General features: G+C 41.8%; 1 protein-coding gene across 26 annotated transcripts in view; it reads right to left on the bottom strand.

Moving 5' to 3' along the window:
- Positions 1 to 25,542, bottom strand: part of MADD (MAP kinase activating death domain) — a 68,045-nt gene that overhangs the window by 22,418 nt on the left and 20,085 nt on the right. For 5 of the 26 annotated variants that reach the window (XM_071744864.1, XM_071744880.1, XM_071744872.1 and 2 more), the window contains 21 exons: positions 25,341 to 25,454; positions 24,557 to 24,637; positions 22,868 to 22,924; positions 21,956 to 22,134; positions 21,101 to 21,336; positions 20,602 to 20,757; positions 19,549 to 19,656; positions 18,502 to 18,695; positions 17,595 to 17,926; positions 16,854 to 16,993; positions 15,527 to 15,628; positions 14,704 to 14,742; positions 13,626 to 13,685; positions 13,061 to 13,163; positions 11,848 to 12,034; positions 11,563 to 11,713; positions 8,912 to 9,118; positions 6,727 to 6,780; positions 3,604 to 3,701; positions 3,171 to 3,254; positions 11 to 169 (listed from right to left, as the gene is read on the bottom strand). In XM_071744864.1, coding sequence (XP_071600965.1) covers positions 11 to 169; positions 3,171 to 3,254; positions 3,604 to 3,701; positions 6,727 to 6,780; positions 8,912 to 9,118; positions 11,563 to 11,713; positions 11,848 to 12,034; positions 13,061 to 13,163; positions 13,626 to 13,685; positions 14,704 to 14,742; positions 15,527 to 15,628; positions 16,854 to 16,993; positions 17,595 to 17,926; positions 18,502 to 18,695; positions 19,549 to 19,656; positions 20,602 to 20,757; positions 21,101 to 21,336; positions 21,956 to 22,134; positions 22,868 to 22,924; positions 24,557 to 24,637; positions 25,341 to 25,454 — 2,841 coding nt within the window. Of the gene's footprint in view, positions 1 to 10; positions 170 to 3,170; positions 3,255 to 3,603; positions 3,702 to 6,726; positions 6,781 to 8,911; positions 9,119 to 11,562; positions 11,714 to 11,847; positions 12,035 to 13,060; positions 13,164 to 13,625; positions 13,686 to 14,703; positions 14,743 to 15,526; positions 15,629 to 16,853; positions 16,994 to 17,594; positions 17,927 to 18,501; positions 18,696 to 19,548; positions 19,657 to 20,600; positions 20,758 to 21,100; positions 21,337 to 21,955; positions 22,135 to 22,867; positions 22,925 to 24,556; positions 24,638 to 25,340; positions 25,455 to 25,542 lie in introns of all 26 variants that reach the window. The other 21 variants (XM_071744868.1, XM_071744876.1, XM_071744873.1 and 18 more) reach the window with 15 other exon arrangements.

The following is a 25,542-nucleotide window of genomic DNA, read 5'->3' as shown; positions in this document are numbered from 1 at the left end:
ATGCCCTTACAAAAATAGAGCTAGTAGCAGAGTTTGTCTCAATCTCACTGTCTGACACAGTGCCTCTGGATCCTGTCAAATTCCCACCATTTTCCATACTGGGGCCATCACCAGCATTGCTGCTCAAGTCACTGTCTGCTCCCAATGTCTCTCCAGAACTGTTACTGACCTGGGGAGAAAAATAAAGCAATTAATAAAGCAGAAAAAAAAAGACACTGTGGAGAGAAAAGTTGTAAAATGTCTCATAAGGCACAAAGTAAGAAGCAACACTACTGAAGGCCACATTTAATTTATTTCCTTCAGTAACATTATCTTTTCAACAAATCCTACTCTGCAGAAAGAGATGGAGAGAAGCTCAAAACGCCTTCAGAAAAATTACAGAATTATTTAGGTTGGAAGGGATCTGTTAAAATAATCTGTAGATAAGACCACCTGCTAGGGTCATCTAGACTACATTGCTGAGGACCATGTCCAGTAAGGTTTTTAAAATCCTGAAGATGGAGAATCCACAACCTCTCTGGGAAAACTGCTCCAGTGTTTGGTCACCTTCAAACTAACAAACTGCTTTCTTGTGTTCAGTCAGAATGTCCTGTGCTTTAATTTTTGTGTGGACTGCCAGAGGGTACCAGTGAGAAGAGTCTGGCTCCATTCCCTCTCATCAGATATTTACACCCATTGGTAAGATCCTCCTCAACTTTCTCTTCTCCAGGCTGAAGAGCTCCAGCTCTCTCAGCCACTCCTCTCATGAAAAATGCTCCAATCCCTCAGTCACCTCTGTGGCCCTGAGCTGGACTCCAGTAAGATTTTATCCTTCTTGTATTGGGGAGCCCAGAACTGGACATAATACTCCAGATGCAGCCTTACCAGAGGCTGAGTAAAGCAGAAAGATCATTTCCCTCCATATGCTGACAATGGGCTTTTCTGCCACAGTGGTGGATTGCTGGCTCATGGTCAGCTTGTTTTCCATCAGGATCCTCAAGGCCCTCTCCATAAAGCTGCTTTCCAGCCAGTAAAGCCCCAGCATGTACTGATACCTGAAGTTATTCTTCCCCAGAATGTAAAACTTGGCATTTTGAACTTCACAGATTCCTCTCTACCCATTTCTCCAGCCTGTTGAGGTCCCCCTGAACAGCAGCACAACCATCTGTTGCATTGGCCTATCCTCCCAGTTTTGTAGAATCTGCAAAATTGCTTTGTACCATTATCCAGGTCACCAGTGAAGATGCTGAATGGTGTTGTCCCCAGTACTGATCTCTTTGTGATGCTGATTACAACCCTCTGGACTCAGTTACTCATTTTTCAGTCCATGTCACTACTCACTTACCTATAACTCAGGCTATGGCAGCTTGTCTGTATTACAGGAGACAGCAAGCTTTTCAGAAGCTGGGATAAACCCTCATCCTGCTGCCCTTCCCTCATCCACCAAGAGTCACCTCACTGTACCAGGATATCAGGGTGGCTGAGCATGCTTGTCCCTTTGTAAGTTGGGCATTAGAATGGGTTGCCCAGGGAGGTGCTGGAGTCACCATCCCTGCAAGTCTTCAGGAAGCATTTAGATGTGGAGCTTCAGGAGATGTTTTAGTGGGTGTGGGAGTTGGATTACAGTTGGACTTGATCTTGGAGGTCTTTTCCAACCTTAATGATTCTACAATTCCATGATAAATCCATAATGTAAATCCATAAAAACCTTGTTCACTTCCTGTACTTCCTGTGTTTGGAAAAGTTTCCTGCATCATCTTTCCCAAGGGCTGAGGTGAGACTGGCCAACCAGCAGCACCTGAGGTCTTAGTTCTTGCCCTTATTGAAGATGAGTGGTATTTGCTGCCTTCCAGTCTTTAGGAACCTTGACTATTCAGACACCATCAAGAGAGGCCTCACAATGGCATCAGTCATCTCCCTCAGCACTTGTGTCTCCAACCCCTCAGGAACCATGGATTTATGTATATCCAGTTTGTAGAAGCACTCCCTAGCCTGGTCATCCTCCATAAGGGTCTTTCTTTCTTGTCCAGACTTTTTCTGGTCTCTAGGGTCTGGCTTTTCTGAACATCAGCTTTAGGCAAAGAAAGCCCCAAGTACCTCAATCTTTATCACGTGTCAGCAGTTTCCCTGCCCTCCTCAGAAGCAGGCCCACATTTTCCCTAGTCCTTTCTCTTGCTGCTTCTGTGCTTGTAAAGTCCTTCTCCTCTTTTCATTCATATTTCTTGTCAGTTTCTACTCCAGGTTGATATTGGCTTTCCTAACCCTGTGTCTGCAAGATAAGACAGCAAATGTACACTCTTCCTGGGACACCTGCTCCTGCTTCCATCTTTTGTAGGCTTCCTTCCTGTGTCTAACTTCAGTTAGGAGCCCCTGGCTTATCCATGAAGGCCTCCTGATGCCTTTCCTTGATTTCCTACTTGTTGGAATGGACCTTTCTTGAGCTTGAAGGAATACATACTTGAATATCAACCAGCTCTTTTAGATCCCTCTTCTGCCTGAAGCAGTAATCCCATAAAATACATTTTTGGGTCCATTAGAGAAAGACAGTGTTGCTCTTGTTACAGGCTGGCAAGCTAGAGATTTACTGGCAGACTGTAGTTTAAGAAAAACCAACAAAAAAAGGAAAGTTCCTTGGGTTTCATCCCTGGAATATGCTCTATCAGACAGCATGTAGGCTCATTCTTTTTTTTACTGGATGCATCCCTGCTATCTTTTTCTTCTAGGCCTGTGGCTGATCAGAGATTAAGCAGATATATTTTGTATCATTCTAGTGCTCTAAAACAATACACCAGAAACTTAGTTCTTATTTTTAATGCATCAAACGATCTCCCTTCTTTTTGCTCCCAGGTTATATTTTTGAACTTCTGGTTTTTATAGATGGCTTACACACAACTGAAGTATATTAATAAAATTATTGCAATCCACCATTTCCACAAATAGACCCACAGCTAGGAACATGTAACAGGAAGAAGCACTATATATGAAGGGTGCAATCTAATAAAGCACAGTGTATGTTCTGTCAGGCACCCGTGCTTGCCACACACTCAGAAGCTCTGGAGAGAGAACTCACAGACACACATGATGTTTGCATAACAATCAGCAGCCACACCACACAACATGAAGGCATGAAATGCCCTCCCTCACTTTTTAGCAAGCAGTGACACCAAGATTTGACTTTGGGCATATCCTACCACTGTGCTAACTTCAGAATCCTGGCTTGTACTTCGGACCATAACTGCTGGTCCCCCGCTGGGAAGAGAGTCAAAATCACTCTTCTGCAATCAAAAGATACAAAGGACAGGAAGAATATTCATATTAGTGTTTATCATAAGGAGAGAATGTTACCTCCCATTCCCTTGGGGTCTTGAATCACACACCTTACACTAACTTAGTTTATTTAGCCAGACAAATAGAAACTACTGCCTGGGTGTCAAAAAGATCATTGGGTCATACAACTGAGGAGTTTGCTATGATCAGCTCCCTACAGGAAGTGGGGAAGAAATTTTCCTGAAGGAGCCTTTAAAAAGAATGCTCAAACCCTTAGAATTTTTCCCACAGTTAAGTGGTAAAACACAGAATCCTCTCTACTACCACATAAATAAAGCAAGCATAGGAGCCACTGACCTGAGAACCTGAGGTCAAACTGAGGCCACTGTCTGCACTGATTTGGGATTTTTTCTCATCTGTTTCTCCCAAATCGAAGTGTTTCACACCTTCTGGCCCTGAACACAAAGGAAAAGTAAATCATTACTGTATCAAGAAAAAACAGGATGGCAGAAAACAGATGACAGACTGAAAGCAGGACCGGTATCAAGGAAATAAATTTGCTTTCTCATTCCTTTGATTTTTGTTATTTCTTGCTATTGTGAACAAGGCCAGCAGGAACCACCTGCCATTTTTCAAACATCAGTCTGAATTGCAAATACTCCAAAGGCATAGTCCAGGAATGACCATCACTGAGCAGTAACTTTGGTAGCCATTCAAGAGAGAAAAGAGAAAGAGGACAGACAAAGGTCATATAACTTCCAGTTACATTAATACATGCAGAGCAGTTGCCATTCAGTTCTAGGAAGCCACTTCCTTTATTCTTGGTAAACAAAGGATACTTATTTTAAGGTCAGAATTCATTTTTGAACAGCTCATTTGCTCAGATTCATGGACTGAGTTTGTTAGGTTGCGTGCACCAACTATCTTGGCAAAAATCAGGCAACACATGACAACATCAACAGCAAAAACTGATGCTGCCCCAGTAAGGACTGCAAGGAAGAAGCTTCTGTGATGCTGTACTTCACAATATTCCCCAGTTACATTAAGAAGTGGCTCCTCCAGACTTGGCAATCAAGTAGGTCAGCAGCAAGAGAAGGAGCCAGGAAGCCTCGAGTCATGCACTTGTTAGTCTGCCCATCCAAAAATAAAAAAAAAAGGGGGGGAAAGAAACCAATAAAGAACTTTAACTCAATTTCCCATGCAGTTCTAGAATCATATCATCTATTGTCCTCTGATGGGATGGCAGAAGGAAAAGATAATGATGGAGAGGTAGAGCCTGGTAAGAAATTTGGGTAAGCACTGAATGAGGTAAATAATGAGGCAAGAAAAGAATGTGTTATAGACTGCTCTCAGAAAGGGGAAGAGTCTGAATGCAACACATCTGCCATAGCCATATCTGCCAACTATTCAGTAAAGGAAGACATGATCAGCAGCTGGAATATTTGTATTCTGTATCCATGACTATCTCTCCAGTATCCCTAAGCAAACAATCCCACTCTCTCTGATAACCACTGATCACAACAACCTGGGATTTATGGACATGTTTGTACTTTTATGTAATACTAGAGAGGGTAAGACAGCGAAAAGGAAAGAAAAAGGGAAGGGAGGAGAGAGAGAGAAGGATAATATACAAAGATTTGTGGGAGTGAGCTGGAGATGGTATGTAAACTCATGGATAGCAAAGCCATAAGCGGGCTGTGCAGTACATACTAGCTTGCTACTTGAGCCTAATTCTCCATATGAAGTGTTTTACAGAGGGTGTTCTTCACTTGTTACAGTATTCTGCCTCTAAATCCACACACCTTTGTTGCTGTAAATCAAATAATCCAAGATTCTAACAAAGAGAAAGTATAAATAAAATTTATTTTTAAAAAATAGCTAAAAATATCATTTCGAGGAATTTAGAGTCTTATTTTCCACTGAAATACACATTGTTCTCTCCTAAAGCCCTATTTCCACCCATTCAAATGGCCACCACTTCTAGTTCTGAAAAACAATGCAGCAAAAAGTTTTATATCTCATTCCTACAGCAAGAATACTAAATGTCACCGGGGTGTTTTAAGCAATTAAGAGTTCCCTGTCTCATAACACAATTCACATCTATTTCCAGCAATGGGACTTCTAAAGCAACTGAAGCAGTGCAGGTATTTGGCAGCTGTGGGCAATACTGGTAACTGAGTCTGAGCAGCACAATATTCACTATCACATTGCTGGCACCTTCAATTTACAGGCCCTTCAAAGCCTCCCCTTCCTGACTTTATGGAGCTGTATGTCTCCTAAAGCACTAAAACCTCAATTTATCCCTCCCCATGCAGGCACCTACCCAAAGGCCCAGTTTGGGAGAGCAGGTGTGTGCACATGCTGTGTGTCTGCCTCAGCAGAAAGCTTAATTCAGAAATTCAGAGCTTAAAATTCAGAGCTTAAACACAGTAAGCTGTAACTGCAGGTGTGCCCCACTTGCCACATTCTCTCTGAACCAACTCCAGATGTTTGCTTGTATTTAACTGAAGTATTTCAGTGGGGAGGCCAAGTCAGAGTGTCAAGAATTTGTACCCATGCATCTTTGCTATTAATCTTCCCCAGTATGTAAAAGGGGCATCAGCTCTGCAGAGTGGAAACCACATTTATGGTTAGTAAGCACCCACCACATCGTTACTATAAGCCAGGTACTGCCCTTATGCCCCAAGTCCCTGTTTGCAACAGTAATAACCAAAAGAGCAAAATCTTATTCTACAACTGCAGATAAGATACATCCAGTATTTTTTCCAGTATCATATTTCAGCAGATGCTACAATTTGTGCAGATTGAGACTACTATTTAGACTCTGCAAACAGCCTCAGACTATTCCACTCCTCCTTTAACAAGGGATATAAAAAAAGAAATGAGGGGGATTCCTTATTACAAGGCTATTCCCTGAACAGCCATCACTAAATACAATTCTTCACATACACCTTCTCTCTCCTCCTCAGAAGTGTTTTTTGTTGCAGACAGACTGTGGTCATAAACTGTTCATAGTTGATGCCAAGTCACAAAATTTGCCATCCCACAGCTGGAAAGAACAGAGAATTCTTCATTCCAGTAATAAGCAATCTATTAATGTCAAAGACTTGTTAAGTAAAACAGTTCATTAACTTTTAAGAAAGGAGAAGTAATATCTTTAAGTCCTCCCATATGTAGCTTCTACGGTGAGGATGCAGAATATCTGCTTCCCCTTCTTTGAAGAAGGCAACAACATTCAGGGGAGAGAAAAAAAGAAAGAAAAAAAGAAAAAAAAAAAAGAAAAAGAAGAGGCATTGAACATAATTTCCCCAAAGCAAACACTGATCTGCCTGGTCTGCTGTATAATGCAGGCTTTCTTGGTAGACCTTTGCTCTTGTGGGCATAAAACTCTGTGCCATAGATGCAAGCTCACCCTGTACCTGGGGAGTTGGCAGTTATGGGGAGGCTGGAGTCAGTTTCTAAGTTTTTTAATTTCCTTACTCGTTTTTTCCAAAGATTTTTGCTTTTTCACTTCCTGGTGCTTGTTCCACAATTCTACCCAAGATGCATTGAAAGCAGGAGAGAAAGAGAAAGAGTCAGCAGCTGGTCAGACAGGTGAAAATGGGGAAAAAAATTGAAACAAAAGCCCCACCCCTTCATCTCAAAAGAAAGAAGGAAAAAAAAAAAAAAAAAAAGGCAGAAATTCATGACAACTACTGAGTGAAGGGTTAATCAACACCATTTTACAAGAAAACAATGTTAAGAATGGAGTACTGCATCATCTCTCATTTACAGAATTTGAATATTAGAGATGACTTCATACAGTGAACCAGCTAAGGAAAAACAGCTATTATTGACACATATAATTTAATTAACCATCTTCCTTGAGAAAGGCCTCTAGGACTGTCAGATATTTATTCCTCCAAAATGTAGGCATCTCAGAAACTCTACTTAACAGAACCAGTTTAATGTCTCTAGTTTATATCACTGAAAGGAAAAGGCACAAAAACAGCAGCAGCAATTTTAAGAGAATTAAAACTGCAGTTAGCAGAATATTTAACCAATATTATAGCTTAAAAATTAACATAAAGTTCACAAGTTATTTTTGACCTGACAGCATTCTCAATAAATGCTTAGCTCTCCCTGTCAGGCAGCACCACAAGCAAAAGGCTGAACTTCTCTGCATCCACTTGCTCCTATCTGGCTACAAAGATTCAAGAACAGGTGAGAAGAAAAAATCAGCAAGATATCAGTGATGCAGTGATGCCAACTTCCCAAATTCAGATTGGGTGACAGCACTACAATCAAGTCAAGGAATCCCAATGCAGAGAAAAGGAAAAGAGTCTTAAGTCTGCATGCACTCTTTAGCCCTGAGGCACAAGTAATGAGGCACTTGCACTTTTTTATCACCCACATTTCCTAAACCTCTGAAACAAAGTCATCTCTCCTGCTCAGAAACATCAGATCACTCCAAGTAGCAGCCTGTCAGCCAAAGGAAACCCTGCAAGCAGAAATGCTGAACTGACTGACTGCTGGGAACAGCTCTTGCCCTGGAAAAGTTACAGCTGGGAATGCTACAGAGGAAAATCATCTTTGAAAAGCAGCAGAAGCAAAGGGAAGGAAAAAGAAGTGCAGGCTTCTACTGCTCTTCAAGGAAACTGGCTGAGCAACTAAAAGGTCACTTGAAGTGTGTCAGTAACCCATGTAAATGGCAGAAATTGAGTCTGTACAAGACAAACTCTAAAGAACTTTTATTTAGCAAAATGTTTACTGAAAACCAAATTTTTAAAAAAAGGATGGTGCTACAATTATGGAGGAAGGCTCCAAAGTATTATTTAAATATATCAGGAGCAAGGCCTATGTAATAAGGGAGAAAAAGCCAGAAAGGCAGCTGCTAGCCAACTGATTGCTACATCTGCTTCATGACTGATGTGTGTTCCTTCAACTTTCATAAGTACATGGATAGGATAAAAGTGCTTAGGGTTCCAAACAGCATCCTATAGGCTCATCTAGCTGAGCACACAATGATCATCTCTTCAAGATGTACTGAATTTTTTTGTTTTTGAAAAGATCTGGCCTCTTAAGTGCTCAGTCTTCATGGTTTTACTTTAAAAAACACCAGGTTGAAAGCTACAATACCTGCCATTAAATTTTTTTTTTAGGTGTCTTGCCTGTTAATTATCAATATTAGCATATTAAACACAGCCTACATTTTACTCTCATCTACTTTGTCAAAGAAGCAAAGTAAAACCTCAAATAAAGTCAAGAAGCATAAAATACAACCCTATGCAATCTAGATAATACACAGGAAGTCAGCAATGGTTAAGAAACTTTTGTCTCATGTAGTCCTTTCCACACTTGCCCTTTCTACAGTCCTGCTGGCCCAGTTTCCCTTTTGCCACTTCCTGTTGCTTGCAAACATCAATCACACAGAAAGAATAAAAAAGTTGCCTGAAGTGTAATGAAATTCAGAAACAATCAAGATTAGAATGCTTCTGGGAGAAAGCTGCCCTGGGTAGTTTATCCAAGAAAAGAGTGAAAACACAAACAACTCCTCCTTGAGATCCAAGGTGTAGATGAAGCATGTTATAGAAGCAATGTAGTGTGTTAAATGGAGAGAATGCAAATAGAATCTAATGCCAAAACAGAAATCCCTCCTCCACTTCACAAGCACCTCAATACACACCAATGGAAGCAATAAAATTTTCTTCCTTTAGACTCCTTGTGTCAAACTCTGCTGGCCCTTTGCCTGCAGGGCTTGGTGCCTTTGGCATCCGCTGAGGTACAGGCAGCTGCATCACAGGTTTGGGCTCCATTCTTGGGGATGATGCAAGATCCTTGCCAACTGGAGTGATGGATCCATCTGTGGGGCTTCGTTTTCTCTTTTCTGGTTCTTTAAAGGAAAAAAAACCAAACACCAAAATGTTAAAAAAAAACCCCCAAACAAACAAAAAAGCCCAAGACAAAACAAAATAAACAAGGGAAAAGGAAATGAGAGGAGGAGAAGATGAGACAGATGGTCTCACGTAAATAGTTAAGCCTAGCATTTAAACAGCTCAGTCCCACATTTGCTCCCATAGGTCACTACAGCTTGCAGATAGTCTGACACAATGATTGAAACAGGAGAAAAGAAAGCCAGAGTACTGGTTTTAGGATACTCAAAGTATGCCCTTCCTGTTTATTTGAAACCTAGGAATCTTCTATGACACAGCAACTGCTGTATTCCCTCTGATGAGTTGAGTAAAATTTAACAACTTTGCCTCAACTACCAAGAATATAACTTCTAGAATATAAGCAAGCTCCTCTCACAGTGAAAAGATTTTATTTACTATTATCTTTGATGGGTAACACTAGGTGAACTTCAGTTGGGAAAAATAAAATCCAAAACCATCAACTATAGCTCTTTTTCTTTTTTCTTTTCCAAGGCTTCCTATAATCACATCCCCAGAGGCACTTTGTATTATTTCTCTGTATCCAAGTCCACAGTTTGAATTAGAGCAAAACTTTTAGAATGGAGTAATTAAAATTAGGCTTTCCATAAAGAACCTCATGCAATTCTGCATTAACTGTTTCAATTGCTGATGAGATGCCAATAGTCAAAAATTTCATATCCTAATATCTAAATTTGTCATACCACTAGATCTTGTGATACCTTTGTCCAGCAGATTAAAGACTGTGCTATCAGCAACACCTTTCCATTGAGATAACAGCTGAAAACAACCAACATTTAACCGTCAACAGACTGAACACCTCCATCTTTCAGAGCAAAAGTGTTTTCCCAATTCCTTGCAGGTCTTCTCCAGAAAACTCCTCAGTCTTTCAGGATGTGTTGATCAGATATGGAAACACTACCTCAGCTGTGGGTCTTGTTAGTGACATATCTGCAGACCACACAAGAGCTGCATTCCAAACCAATATTCCCAGGTTTACACAGTGTTTCCCTCTCCAATTTTTACAGACACAGTAAAGAGTGGGAAGTTCACACATAGCTGCTACTTTCTTTCTAGGACGTGGTTCCCAACCCTGCTAGTATTGCCAACTGTACTTGTTCCTAAACACAAGTCCTTACTTTGGCCATATTAAAGACATTTAATTACAACCACGCTTTATTAAGATTCAGCTTCCTCTAGACAACCTATATCCATGATGCCCTGTTCAAGCAGTACGCAGCATATGCAAAGAGAAATTTTAGGATGACTAGGTCACTAGTAGATGTTAAATAACATTAAGATAAGCACTAATCTCCTATCAAATTTCTAGGATTCTCCACAGCAAGTCACTGACAACAGGTAGAACATCCTACACAGCTAAAATTTGACTATAAATCAAGATGTCATACTATAATGAGAGATGCCCTTAAAAGATGCATCAAGGCTTTGAAAGCTCATACTAAATTTTGTCTACTGGGACCACAATTTATTTACTAAGTAAACACTACTCACCACCAAAACATGGTATCTGGCATTACACTACAAAGACTTTAGTCTAAAACCACTGAGTTACTCAATAAGCTACTCATCAGCCACTCTAATTTTGCTTAGCATCAGTGTTAGACTAAAAGGTTCATAGTTACCACCATCAGCCTATTTGATACATCCAGGACTGTTACACCAGCACAGCCTTCCTTACCTTCCTCAGCATTCTAAGAACAATGGGTAATGAACACCTGTAACCTACAGGGTATTGAAGCCAACACATAAAACACCTCATGCAAGCCACCCAGAACACCAACTACAAAGTATTTACTAAAATGTTACTCTGCTAGAAGGAAATAAATACATTTCAATGATCTGAGGTTTTGTCATCTTTTGCACTTTATCCTTATGCATGTTGTTGGGGTTTTTTTGCATTCAGAATCAGATTTTAAGAAGAAGCTGAAAAATTAAGACACCTTTTCAGAGTTTCCAATACTCCTTACTGACAGAAGAATCACTGTGCAATGCATGCAGTCTCACATGATTCCACATTAGAAATATTTCCCTCCCTATACAGGTAGCCTGAGATAATTTCCAAGACTGTGGTTGGGACAGCATCAGCTGAAGGTCCTCACTCAGAATTTCCACTTCATTTGTAAAAGTCACAGGTTTTATACCTTGCTTCACAGTTTCCATTTTCAATCAAGTATCACTACAAACATTTTTGTGCTTTGGACCAGTTACATGTACACAAGAGAATGGTTTCAGGTTTTGTAAGGTTCCAGTTCAACGTTAGGATGGTGCAGTTCTCACCTTTTTTGAAAGTGTTGTGGAACCCACGAAATACCAGAAGCCACAAAACAATTCACAATAAGAAACTTGTTTGGCTCACAAACACTGTGTTCATCAATACCTTGCTTACCTTTGTTGTAATAGTGAGTATGTGCTATCTCTAAGAGGCCAAAGACACTGGCCATGCCTCCTAGGCCAGCATTAGCATAGGACTGCTCCAGGCTCAGCACGGTGCACTTCAGTAAGTCCAGCATGCCCTTGTACACCTTGCGGCTGATCTCCTGCAAGGGAAATCCCCTTCACGTCACCACTTCGGAAGGCAGAGAGGAATTCAGGCACATAAATTCCACTACAGCAGCTTTTTAGGAGGCTCTGCAAGCACCCACGGGGGCACCCTGCTGAGCTGAGCACTGACCACGTCCTGGATGATGTCCTGTCGGGCATCCTCCTCCGACTGGATGGCGCGGTTCAGCTTGCTGAGCACAAAGACGCGGAGCTGCTCGCTCTCCAGCAGGCGCCGGACCCTCTTCATGTTCAGCCAGCCAACACCTTGCCCATCCAGAACGTTGTGTACCACCTCCTTCAGGAACTGCTGGTTCTCACTGGTGGGTTTAAGGGGAAGGCAGCATTAGTTAGCTCTCTGCCTGCCTTGGTTTGCACGGGAAGAGAGAGATGGCCAGGAGACACAGAGAGGATGTGTTCCGACCAAAGCTGTGTTTGAGCAGAGGAGAAGTTCCCCTCCAGCTGTGCTGCTGCTGACAGAACTGCACACAGCCCAACCTCTGTTCTATACCTGTGGTATCAAATATTTCCTTTTTAGGTCTCTTCTTTCCTCTGAAAGTGGTAAACAGATTTTCCACTAGTGCCTCAAGCTACAACTGTACTCCCCACCAGCACAGCACTGCTCGGAATCCAGAGGAATCAGCTGTGCCACAACCTTCTCCCACAGCTGCCTTGTCTGACTTTCTGCCTTGTCTGACTTTTAGGCTTCCCTTGAAGGAGGAAGCACAGCACTACTGTGGCAGCAACTTGGCACATGTACTGCTTCAGTTTGTTTTGCACAGAGGAGGGAATGGGAAAGGAACTCCTGTGCAAATCCCCTGTCTGCACTGAAGTTCTTGTTCTGTGATTACTGCCTCCCAGCCCCAGTAGCTCTAAATTTCACTCTACCCATGACTGTTATATAAGAAAGGGAGGAAAGAAAGCACAGCTATAGGCCAGGAAATGTTTCCCTGAGTTCTTTCCCAAGGTTGAGAAGTATTTCACATGAATTCATGGAATCCAACTCCTTCATGTGACTCAGCTAATCCCCTGGTGGTGCATTACAACTCCACTGCACAGACTACCTTGCTGAGAACACTCAGTTCCAAAGAATAAATCCTGAGATAAAGTAGGGACCCAGATTTTTTTTATATTGGACAGAATGAGGATACACTCCAGAGCACAGAAATACACCTATGTGCACTACTACCTGCATGAACATCCATACCCAATCTGCTCAGGCAATAATACATTCCAGCTTAAGGCTATAGAAAAGTATTATTTAGTTTTCAGCAGCTGGAGTTCTGAGGAAATACTGAGATCACTCTAACAACATTTTATACTAAAAAAATTATGAAAAATATTACCTGGAATTGCTAGTTCTTCCCTGTGGTGATGGAGATTCTCTCTTCACTGTTGGGCTGTGCTTAATGACTGAGGACTTTTGATCCACCAGGGCTCGTCTGTTTCCTAGAGAGGAGAGAGGAAAGAGGATGAGAGGCAGGGCTGGGAGGAAAAGAGCCTGATCCCAAGGAAAGTAACAAGCAATGCTAACACTGGCTAACACACCTATTCAGATTACAGGTAAAAGACTTCAAACAAAATAGAAACTCCAAAAAAGCAGCAGCATATATCATATTCTAGCATCACACATCGGCAGAAAACAGTAATGGGAGTAATGCAGAGAGAAAAAGAGAAGATGGCAATGGGAGCAGGAGGTCAAAAGCAGGACAAGTTTGGCTGCTCTGCATGCAGTTCCACGACAAGAACCATCTTCAAATTAGTCACTATATGTAAAAGCATAATGCATTGGGGGTGACTAGTACAGATCATGTGGTACTGGTTACCCAGTGAGAAAGGTAGCCCAGAGTCAGGCATAGGGAATACTGGAAATTGTTGTATCATGCACAGCTCATGCTGCAGGGAACCCACCTTCATTGCTTACTGGGCCAGCTTCAGTAATAATCTCCATTATAGTATTTAACCCAAATACTGGGACACAAAATATACAATTAGTAGTGTACTACAATATCTACACTCCCCATCATCAGTATCAAAAGAATCCAACTACCAGTTTCTTCCCAGCCCTCCCTCAAAACAAAACCCAAATGATGCTAGAGCAGGAAGGATGCTTGAAAGCCCAAGGCAGCAAGGGCCAGTGTAATTAATCTTAAGAGATAGTGCTTGACTTGAAATTTGGCATCATGGAACCAGTGTATTGCATTTTCAAGGACATTACTGCACAAATTCTATTTCAAGGGCACTATCAAAAAGATCTGCATCACTGAGGCAAAAATATCAATGGATGTGTGTGAAACAAAAATTAAAAAGGAAGATGGAAAGTGGTCAAAAGGCAGCAATGAGATGGAGTCCCAGCATCATTTCCCATTACAATCAGAAAAACAGGGTTCCACACACACTTGGTAAGAATAAGCAGCGATTTTTACATCTGTACAAGAGAGACAAAACTATTTAAAAACCAGTGAGGTGCCCAGTGGGAATCCCAGTGAGGCAGCATGCACATGTAAATGACCATGAACACGTACACACACTTGCACATGCACAAAACAGATGGAGCTATGCCACAGAAATCCCTCATGTCTGCATAGTAACACTGAAGGTCCTCCAGGATTACAGTAGTCAAGAAAACAACACAAAAATGCAGAGGATGAGGTGCAAAGCATGAATGTGGAATGGCAAACCCCATCACTGTTTTCTTCCAATGCATGGAATCAGTTGTTAAGTTCACCCATGGGAATAACCCTACCAGGAAGCAAGTTTCTCATCCAGTACAACAGGACATGAAAACATAACCAACTGGTAAAAGGTTGTCAAAAACAGCTGTGCAGAGTCACTGCTAGTGTTTTTACAATACCAGTCCTGTTCCTCCTCCTTTTACACACAGGGGATGATTACTTGTCTCAAAAACAAAGTCCAAAGCAGAAACATAAAACCCAGCTTTTGGCCTTTGTTTCTATGAGGTCAAAGGTCAGCAAAACATCATACCAACCTTCATCCACATCCCTTCCCACTTCCAGATTAAAGTAATCTTTACCGATGAAAATGATGAGGAAAAAATAAATGAAAAAATTCAACATATTAAAACAAAAGCAGTTAAGTTCTAATCCAACAGAATAACTCAAAAGGTAAAATAAAACCTTCCCTTTTAGTGACCTCAATGCTAAAAACACCAGCAAGTGCTCAGTCACCCTTCTGGCATTACATCTGGAACAAGGACGAGGAGGCTGTCTCACTCCCCACAGAAAGTGGGACGTTTCTCTAGTGTCCATCAGGACATGTTACCTAATGATACTGCAGACAAACAGGGAATGTTCCAATGAAGAGATTGCACACATAAGTTAGGGATCAATCTTCACACTGAATGAGCTAAAGTATGGTTATAACTTGATTTTTATCAGGAATTATCTGTTTAGTGAACTGAAAAGACTACAAACACTTCTGAAACCCATGTGAACTGCAGTCTCCAGGGGAGGACAGCATTATCCTCATTACAAATGCAGCACTATTGCTCTTACAAGGTACCTAAGGCTAATCATGAAGATAGTGGCAGCACAAATGCAGGACCTACCTCTTGGCTCCCATTCTTCACACTAAGTACTTTAAACAAAACCAGACCTGCATTCCCAGGGTATCCATTAGCAGAAGCCAGACCAGCCAGACTCCCATCCCAACACAGCTCAGCTGGGAGCAAGCCTGACTGAGAAGCAGCAAGGCCATTTACTGCTATTACCCAAACTACCAGAAAGTGTTACCCCCAGGAGTCCTATTACAAGAACTCAAAAGGCTGTAGAAGCAAAAGGGAAAATGGTTACCTTTCAGGCTGGGAAAGGGAGTGTTCTTGTCTCTCCCAACTTTGGTGGGTAGAGCTAAGTTGGACAGACTGAAACTTGTGCTGTGGTTTCTGTACAAGCTGCCTATGACAGAAGAAGAAAACAATCACATGCCAAATGATCACTGCACACACCTCAGCTTCCTAAACCCCTGTAATTCACCTTCTTATTCTAGATCCTTAATGAAGTTGTTCTTTATTACCCAAGAGTCTCACACGCATGACATCATCTCATTAACACTGCAGCCACATCTCCAATCAGAGTATTCTAAATTATACAAAAATGTAATGCTTAGCTTTCATGTTATGCTCATTGCTGTCATATTTCTGAGTCTTAAATGCTGCAGCAATATCCACCTGTCTCCCTTAAGCAGGTTATCTTACATCAGCTGTGTCTTCTAGTTTGATCCTCTTTTTAGGAGCAAATAAATGGTAGGGCCACATAAGAAAAGAGGATGACTGAAAATCTCCAGAAGATGTCATTCTAAAGTGAGCATTGTGCAGTGTCTTGTGAAACACTGTTACTCTGCCAGAGAAGTGGGCTTTAAAATAGATCCTTTCCGTTCACTAGGAGAAAACAAATGCTTTTCCTAGTATAGACAGATCTTAGGAACACAATAATGCATCATCACCATCTGATAAGGCCTACAGACAGCCTGGAAGCATTTCATGTAGATCAGCAATTAACAGTTCAAGATGTCTGTTAAAAATGTCAGTACATTAATTTGCTTTGCATCTTTTTGCAGCTTAATTTTAGTAACAAGAATTTTACCAGAAACATACAATATATTTTCCCCACTGCTGCAAATTTCTTGCACTGCTCCCCACTTTAGAGCAAAAGTCAACTGGCCACATCTTTTTTCATCTGTGAAAAAACTCCAGATTTGTTTTCCACATCTGTGGGTTTTCTTATCAAAACAGAACTGGAAGGGGATAAGCACAGGCAAAAAATTGAATTCAGCACCTAAACACTGAAGACAGTAGCATCAAAGGCTATAGTGGTAAGATTTTTGTATAAACTTCATGAAATTCACACCTTTTTGTTTAAATGGAGCTGAAAGAATTTCTGATCTGTAAAGTGCCATATAACTCAAGGACTTAATCACATAACCAAAGTTATTCTTACTGAAAAACACCTAAATGTGCAGTTATTAGCAATATAAGTTAAAGAGGTGTCTCTCAGCATGGCATCTGGACAGCTGGTAACAATTTGCTAAGTCATCCTTTTGACTACCCATCCCTCCATCCCATCCCTCTGCAAATTGCAATATAATGAATAAAACCAGCTTCATCAATGCATGGGTGCATACTTGCAAAAGACATGATGCCCCCAAAACCTTCACTGCTGTTGTTGGAGACAGTAGAGTTTGGGGAGCTGGCCCTGGAATCTGAATCTGCATCAGAATCATTGCCCAGTTTTAAACTGTTTGGACGGAGCAGCTTCTGAGACCTTTAAAGAAACGAAGCACAGATGTTACTACCTTCCCCCTTTCCCAACAAAATCAATATATTGTATGATTATGGGAGACTGATGCTGGGCTCATCCCTCATCAGTTTCCCCCACACTACCCTTACAGCCTTGTGGCAAACTAAAAAAGGAAAGACAAAAAATGAAGTAATTAAAGCTGCTTTGCATTTAGGTTTTTAGTAGGCTATGCTGAAAACTTGTCTGCAATAGGGCATTGGTGGATTTGGGGGCGAAAGGGCTCTGATTTGAGAGCTGTACCAAGAAAACCCAATGTCATCAATCACTACAGTACCTTTCCCCCAAGACAAACAATTTGCTCAGATGTTTCAAGAAATCAGTAGGTGATATTCTAGAGAGAACTGATACTTTTGTTAGCTCCTCCTGTTACATAAAAGCAAGGAACTGGGGGAACTGAGCAAGAGCCTTTACTCAAACCAGAAAGGTTACAGAATTTCCCTATTATAGTGACCAGCAATACATTTCAGGTACAAAAGACATTTGAATGAATGAACATCCAACTACACGAAGCAGATGGAAACCCCAACAGTGCTGTACAGAAGGGCAGGAGACACGGAGGACTCACCTGCTGCCATTGAGATTCTGGTTAAATCTGGGCGTGTAGCTCTCCTCCTGCTCATCATCATCATCCTCAGTGGGAAAGCCATACTGGGGCTCAAAGTAAGGATTGTCATACTCTCGTTTCCTCACCACCCCTTCAGAGGAGCTCAGGCTGCCAGCTGTGCTGTCGCTCTCACGCCGGTCCAAACTTATCTTAGGAAAGCTTGGCTGCAGTTGCAAGGAAGGGAGGTGGTTTGAAAACCCAGCAATCAGTTTCTCTTCCATTTCTGCTGAATCTGCTGCCTCCTGGGGAGCAGCCAAATCACTGATCTGTTCACTTGCTTGTGTTACATACAACTGGAGGGCAGGAGAAGAACAATTGTTTCAAACTGGGAAGTCTGAAGGGTCTCTGCTGCTTGCTAATGGACCCCAACCCCATCCCCAACATCCATGGCTCTACTCTAGGATATGCTGCAGTATTTGTGCTCAGTTTTAGGTACTTAACTCCTCAGTAACAGATCTCACTGCTAAGAGTTAGCTCAGGGTAATAGCTCTGCCCTGCACTACTTTGGGCTTCTGCAATTCTTCCCAAATCACCAGAGATTTGTGAGTTTCCCCACCCCACTCCTTGTTCTTCTAACACATCAGGTCTTTTCAGCCTCTTAAAGCAACTCCTGCAGTCACAACCTGGACTGCTCTGTTAATGCTGAAGTTTTCAATGCATGGGAGCTTTAATGGAAAGGAATGTTCTGTCCCAGTATAAGAGAGTACCAATAAACTCCACCTGGCTCAGAAAGCCCCAGAAGAGCATGCAATTTAACCTGTGCATGGTTTCACAGTCCTATCAGCTTTTGCCCTTCTCAAAAACCACGTGCATTCTCCCACTCTTCCCATCCTAACATGCTGATCTTGGGACTGAACTCAGTACACACATGATTTACTCCATGGATGACAGTGCTAGGACTGCTACTGGCTGTAGTACTGGAGCTTGAACGAGGCTGGTTGTTCTCTTGGGAGTTTTCACTGTCCATGGCCTGTTCCTCCAGATCCCCTGAATATTCTTGAAAATCATCAAACTCCACTTCACTAGCATCACCAAGGGCTGCATGAGTCAGGGGGTCAACATCTGCAAACACATCATTTCACATTAAAGAACTTCCTTCCTGAGCATTTTGTCCATCTAACTAAAAACTCCTAGCAGATGAGGGCTGCTCAGTAGAATAACCCTGCAGAACAGTCTAGGTTGTAAAGGGCTTTTAGAGTTCATCTATTCCAACTCTCTGCTTCAACACTGAAGCAGGTTACTCAGGGCCTTGTCCCACTGAGTTTTGAAAGTCCCCAAGGCCTGACATTCTGCTGTGACACTGGGAACTTGTTCAACTCCAATGACCATGAAGTTCTTTTCCTTATTCTGCTTGGGCAGAATTTCTTTTGTTGAAACTTAAAATTAATACCTCTTGACATAGGGAGCATGTTTGCATTCCTAGGTTTAGTTTATTGAAGAAAGTGAGAGTTTTCTATTCTCACAAAAAAAGTTATTGCTTTAGCCTCCATATAACACATGGAGAAAGAATTTTCCTGTCCCCTCTAGGGCAGATTGACTCATTCAAGCCAGAACTGAGGAAAATTATGAGGGGGCAGGAGGATGCTTGTGCTCTGCTGCCCATATTGTACAGTATTTACCAGCAGCAGCTTATTTCCTGATATAGTGAGCCAGCTTTGTACAGCAGCACCTAATTTTGTTCTTCCTCCTCCCAGTGTCCTTCAGAAGGCATTGTTTCTAAGCAAAAGAAAGGTCTTTTTTCAGCCTTCCACTGGATACTGAAGGAGTACAGAAGACACTTCCACCTCAGAGCAAGACAACAGAATAATACTTTGCTCCAACTCATGGCATTAGGGGAGGAATTTTTCCCACAGTGGAGATGAACAAGGAAGAGGAACCTTTGTGAACCTTGTGAAAGTAGAGCTCAAATACTCACTTGGGGTATCACCATTAATGTCACATTTCATCATCTCACTGACAAAGTCACCAAGGGAGGAGTAGGAAGAACTTGAGTCATCATAGTCCACACTGTCACTGCCACTGCCACAAGAGGTGAGAAAGAAAGATGAGTGGCAGCATAACAGCAACAGCAAGGCTGATGTTTCAGAGATGTCAACCAGCACTGCTTTCATGGGCCTCTTAGAAACCTCAGGATATTACAATCCCTAAAAAATAATTTCCAGCAGGAGCAAGCTTCATAAAAGGTCAGAGAAAATGAAATAACTCGGATAAACAAATACAGAGCAGAGAAAGACAATTAAAGACTCTCAGCAGACTTAACCAGGACAAGCACAGGTGAGCAGGCAGCAGTGCACTTGTGTGGGGGATGACTTGAAGGGAACTGGAAATCCCAAGTAAAAACATTCCTTTTTTATAGTAATGACAAACCCCACTCTGTCAGGACCACTGGTGCTGTGTAGCAACATAGAAGATGTGGCCTGAAATATCTCATTGGCTAGCAGAGAATGACAGATAATAAAAGTAGAGGCAAAACTCTGGGAAATAGAGCCAAAACTGCTACAACAAAAAAGTTCACTCTCACTTTACTGAGCACACAAGAAAGTCTGAAGCAGCTGGTAGTACTAACAAGCTTCACAGAACTACATGCACTGAGCAGAGATTTGAAAGAGTGGTAAGGGTGGGTATGAGCACTCACAGGACTCCAATAGAAACAATCACAGGAAGAACAGAATGAAAGGAAAAAGCATAGGGTGGGAGGGAATACCAAGTAACAAATGGCATAGAGGTAGCAAAAGAAAACAGGAAAATACAAGTGGAGAATCACATTAAATGAAGGCTTGAGAAGACAGTAGCAAGGTGTTAAAAGGTTGCTGTGATGACAGAGCAGTGAGGCAGTTTAACTTCAGTGTCAGTATTCTGCCCAGCAAGAAGGAATGAAACAGGAAAAGGCTGGAAGTGAGAAGCAGAAGGAGAGGCCCAGCCATCTGAAGTAGCTGCCAGGTGACTAGGGCCATGCTCTCCACTAACCTGTCATCAGTGGGATCAGAGTCTGTTTCTTTCTCTACTGGCACACTCAGAGCTTCTGCCAGCTGTGAATTGCTGTCATAGACACGGTAGTGGATGGGCTGCAGCTGGTGGGCATACCACTTGGGTTTGTCACCAATCAGTGCAGGGTCAAACATGTCTGCACAAAAAACAAGGAGTTCATTCAATTCATTTAAAGGTGTCAAAGGCTTAGCCCACAGTGGGGCTACCCCCTACTAAGTCTTGCATGAAGGAAGGGACAGTCTTTAAGAAGGCTACAAGACTTCTCTGTAAGCAAACAAGATGAGGTAAAATTAATTGGAGGAATGAGTGACTGATAGCAGGGCTAAAGTGGTAGAAACACATGAGGACTTACATAAAAACATGTTCCTTGAACTGGATTTCCCTCCCCAGCAGAAATAATATGGTGTCTAAGACCTTCCCTTTGCTTTTTAAGTTCCTGAATTGCACACAAGTGCAGGAAAGGCAAGACCAAAACTTACTGTTATGAATTCTTTGGAAAGCATAGTTAGTAGGGTTGAGTGACCATTCTCCAAAGTATTCTACTGCCTGTGTCCTGGAAAGCTTATCTGCAAAAGGTGTTTGCTTCGGCCTGGAGGCAAGAAAAGAATTTGCCTGGAAGGCCACCACTGGTCGTGGGAAGAGCCGAAGAGTGCGAGTGTGCATCTGGAAACCTTGCAAAACATTTGGTGAGTTGAAGAATCTCACCATAGCAACCCTAAAAAGAATCAGAGTGCAGTATATCAGGAAAAAAAAACCCAAAAACACAGTACACAACTGAAAAGAAGATAGAGAGCCTTTAAAAAGTATGCAGTAGGCAGTGTTTCAAACTTTTGAAGAACGGTAACACAGTACAAAAAACTAACTCTTCTTAGAAAGCAGTTCTCTTCCAAAAAACTACAAGGAAAAAACCAAACAAACCCAAACCACAAGAAATCACTTTTTTAATTCACCACATCAACACCAAGACCCATCCATGAAGAACACAGTTTAGCTGAGCTCACAACTGAATCCCCAACTTTTTTTTTTTTTCAGTTCAAGGCTTGCACGTTAAGCTAACGATACAATATAAGACTAATTCCAGGTAAAGTGGGTAATCCATAGGAAAATGCAAGAAACAAAACGTCCCCTCAAGATACATAATTATGATAATGCAGTAAATTGATCCAAGATTAAAACTGTAATCTTTGCTCTTTTTTTTCCCCAGGATGCAAAGTAGAACCTGCAGTAGAACCAAGAAGATGCTGCTTCCATCACAGGACCCACACAAGCATCTGTGCTGCCTTCAAGTGCAAACTTTACCCAAGACTCAACACTACCTTCCTGGTCAGCCTCACCTGGTAGCAACATCCACTGAGTCCACATCATTTCCATATATCAGAGGGTTGAATTCTGTGGAAGGAGTTGACTGCAAATCATTCTGTGGCCTTCCCAGCAGCAGTGGCACCTCCTGCCCCTCCTGGAACTTCTCTAGATTAAGGATGGGCTGAGTATTCAGACTCATGCTGGCCAGTGCCTAATACAGGATGACATTAGGCACACATTCAGCAAGAAAAGTTATTCAAGAGAGATCAGAGCTATCCTGCCCTCTAAGCAACCACAACAACTGCTCATGCTCCACTTGTTTGTCTTAAACCACTTCCTATGCTGAGTCTACAAACATCTCCAGGCCCTCCTCCCTGTGGATTGTCAGAAGTGCTGAAGCAGTCCTGAAGCCAACCAAGGGGTAGTCCACAGGGGAAGTCCACTTTGCTGGGTAATTCATGACAGGAAAATAGTGCAAACTGGACCACTAGTACTTTGGCACTAAATACAATTTACTGGAGAGATATTCCCATATGTAATCTGAATACATCTTGGGGCCTGGAGGCATTAAAATTTGCCTTGCAACTTGGCCATTCAACCAGTGAGTTGGATATCCCAGGAAAATGCTAAGACACCTTCACACATGCATCTGCCTCCACCTCTGCAAATCTCCACTTCCCATCTGAATGGGGTCTTCATCTCTCCATAAAGCTCCCATCCTCTTCAACCCTCATAATATCTTCAGGGAAATTCACTGGAGCAGCACAAGTGATAAATCATTCCTGGACACCCAGATCTACCCTAAATCTTTCTCATCTCTCCCATTTGCCCACTGAGTCTTCATCTTCCTATTTCAAAAATAAATAAACAAACAAAATAAAACAAAAACTCCAAAGGAAAAGTATAAAATGGAAAACCAAGGGGAAAAGAATAAAATAAAGAACCTTGTTGTCAGGAGTGAGCAGCTGTTTCTGAGTGATTGCAGTCATGCTAACCAGACACTGGAGGCAAGATGGAAGATCATATGATAACACCAGCAGCCCATCAGAGCCATGACGAACACATGACCACAGAGAAACAGATGGAAGGAAAAAAAAAAAATCTATTACTACCAATTATCCAAAATGAGAGGAAATAAAAGGGACCACAAAATAGGCACATCTTGGGAGAAAGGTCTTACTGCCCCACCCCCAAACGTTCACTTTTGTCTGCTTTGAAAAGTGGAAAGGCTGCTGCCTTACTGATGCAGCTAAGAACTTTCTACTGCAGTTCAAAAACAAGTATCCTGAATTTTATTCATTGACACCAAGACTCAAAAGCCCAGAAATCTGTCAAGTGTGGTGGGCTTCAATTTAGTCTTCTCTACTTTGTGCAGCAACCAGCAGTGCTCCAATGGTAAACTCTTAATGAGAAAGGCTATAGGAACACACAGGGATGTAACCTGAATTTGGGTGAACACTCTGAGAATTTCACATACATCCCCAAGGGATCTGCAATGTGTTCTTCTGATACTCAGCTTTGCCTGAGTGAGAGAATTTTGCTGCATAGTGCCCAAAATTGCAAGGGGGTGAGGCAGAAGTAGGGGGGGGCAGGTGAATGTAACAAAACTTCAAGCAACACATTGCTTCCATCTGTGCTGACAGCAGGTACTGGGGTATCAGAGAGGTTACACACTTTGCTCTCCTGGTCTAGGAGGAGAGAGAGCAGAGCTCATCACATTAGTAACACACTTTACCTTTAGGTACTGCATGCAGCATGCATAAGGAAAACAGAAATAAAGAGATAAAACCTGCTTGACATGATCAGCCAGGGTGACCCAAGCTGATTAGTGGCTTAGCAGGACCTGAGGGGAGAGACTGAGACCTCACACACAGATCTGTGAATGGAGGGTAAACAAAGCTGATGGCGATGGCTTGATGGGTCAGGTCAGAGTTTGAAGCCCACATGGCAAATGTAAGGGGGAATCTGGAACTTCCTGCATCAACTGGAAGCAAATTAGCCCCAAATCATCTCTCTCAGTTAAGACTGAAAAGCAGCAATTGGATACCTTAACATCTGTATCAACTGGTACTGCTTATCAAACTCAAAATGCTGTTGTATCCTAACAGGGAATGTTTTAAATGGCCAACAATAGATCCTAAACAGGTTGACAGAAGATTCCTGGTCCTCTGCTTCCCCCTACAAATGACACAGGTGCAAGCAGCAGGGACAACAAAAGATTAAACAGGCAATGAGAATGACAATGAAGTCCTCTGGAGAAACTACAGAGAGATCAGAAATAAGATTTAGGTCTCAGACTTAGCTAACTCAGGAGAAGACAATGTTAAAAAGTCACAAAGCTCAGGGAGCTGCAAAGAATAACTTCCCTTGATCAGCCACTCTGCTGAGTAGCCACCTCCACACTGACAGTAGAACTCTTCAGGTCTGACCAAGGGGCACTTCCTTGTGTAAGAGTATTCTGATACATTTTCACATCCATCTGATTTACCAGGTTACACCTCTGCTTTTAAAACATTTTGCTTTACCTTTGCTGACTTGCATTCTTGTATATTCAGTACTGCAGAAAAGCTGTGCAAGACTAAATCTGCTAAGTTCTACTGAATCCAAGCCTTTTCCCAAAAAGTGCTTATTACCTGTTTCAGGTGCTTTTTCAGTTCTGAAGCCTCTGGTTCTGGCAATGCTGGCAAAGATTCTGCATTTGTGGGAACAATCACCTGAAATTAAACATAGCAACAGACTGGAAATTCCCCAGCTGTAGTGATTTCCTAAAGAGAATCTCCTCATTCTCTGGCACTCCAGACAACAATGAATAAAAGTCATAAAGTAAAAGAATTTTTTAAAAAAATGCAGCAGCCCACATACACAGATATATGCATCAATACTTTGATTTTCACTTTGTTATAGTTGCTATTGCTTATAATAGCACAAACAAGGGAGGAGTTACCTTATCATTCACCACAAAATGAGGGGAATTTAAATGAACCCACATCCATCCTTTGGAATTTTCATCAAGTAGAAGATGTTACACACTTTTCCCTTGACACTGCCTTGCTCATACCCAAGTACAAAGCAAGATACATGGTCCCATTTGAAACATAACCAATACTCTTACCAGACTGGGCTTCTTAGGTAGGGCTATAAGAGACAGGCTCACAATTACTCAAAAAGACAACTTTATCATTTATTTGAGTATTTACCTTCTAGTGACACAGCCAGATGGATTAACTGAAAAATAACACCTTATGAGGAAAAGAAATGGGGAGCTCAAGACACAACAAGAAACAGAGTCCTAGAATTTAAGATGGGAGTGGCAAAAGCAGACTGAAGCCAGGCATTCCTAAATTCTCAGTGGGAACACTGAAGAAAGTGCACATTTCCCTGGAAACCATACCACAAGTTCTTATGGGCACCACTTACCCTATTGGTATCCAGGTCAATAAGCCATACATCATCAGGCATTTTAAAGTCCAGTTTGTAAAGGAAGAAACTTGCTGGAACACCAATGATATAAGGTGTAGGGGCCAGAAGCAACTGTGAGAAAGAGAAACTTTAATAACGATAAGGTCTGTAACTGATATTGCTATGTTCTTCCCAAATATTTATTTATTAACTACAGTAA

The sequence above is a fragment of the Heliangelus exortis genome, chromosome 5 (assembly GCF_036169615.1).
Source record: "Heliangelus exortis chromosome 5, bHelExo1.hap1, whole genome shotgun sequence".
Taxonomy (NCBI): Eukaryota; Metazoa; Chordata; class Aves; order Apodiformes; family Trochilidae; genus Heliangelus; species Heliangelus exortis.
Note: the sequence above shows the minus strand (reverse complement) of the source record. Positions and strands in the feature narration are given on the sequence as shown.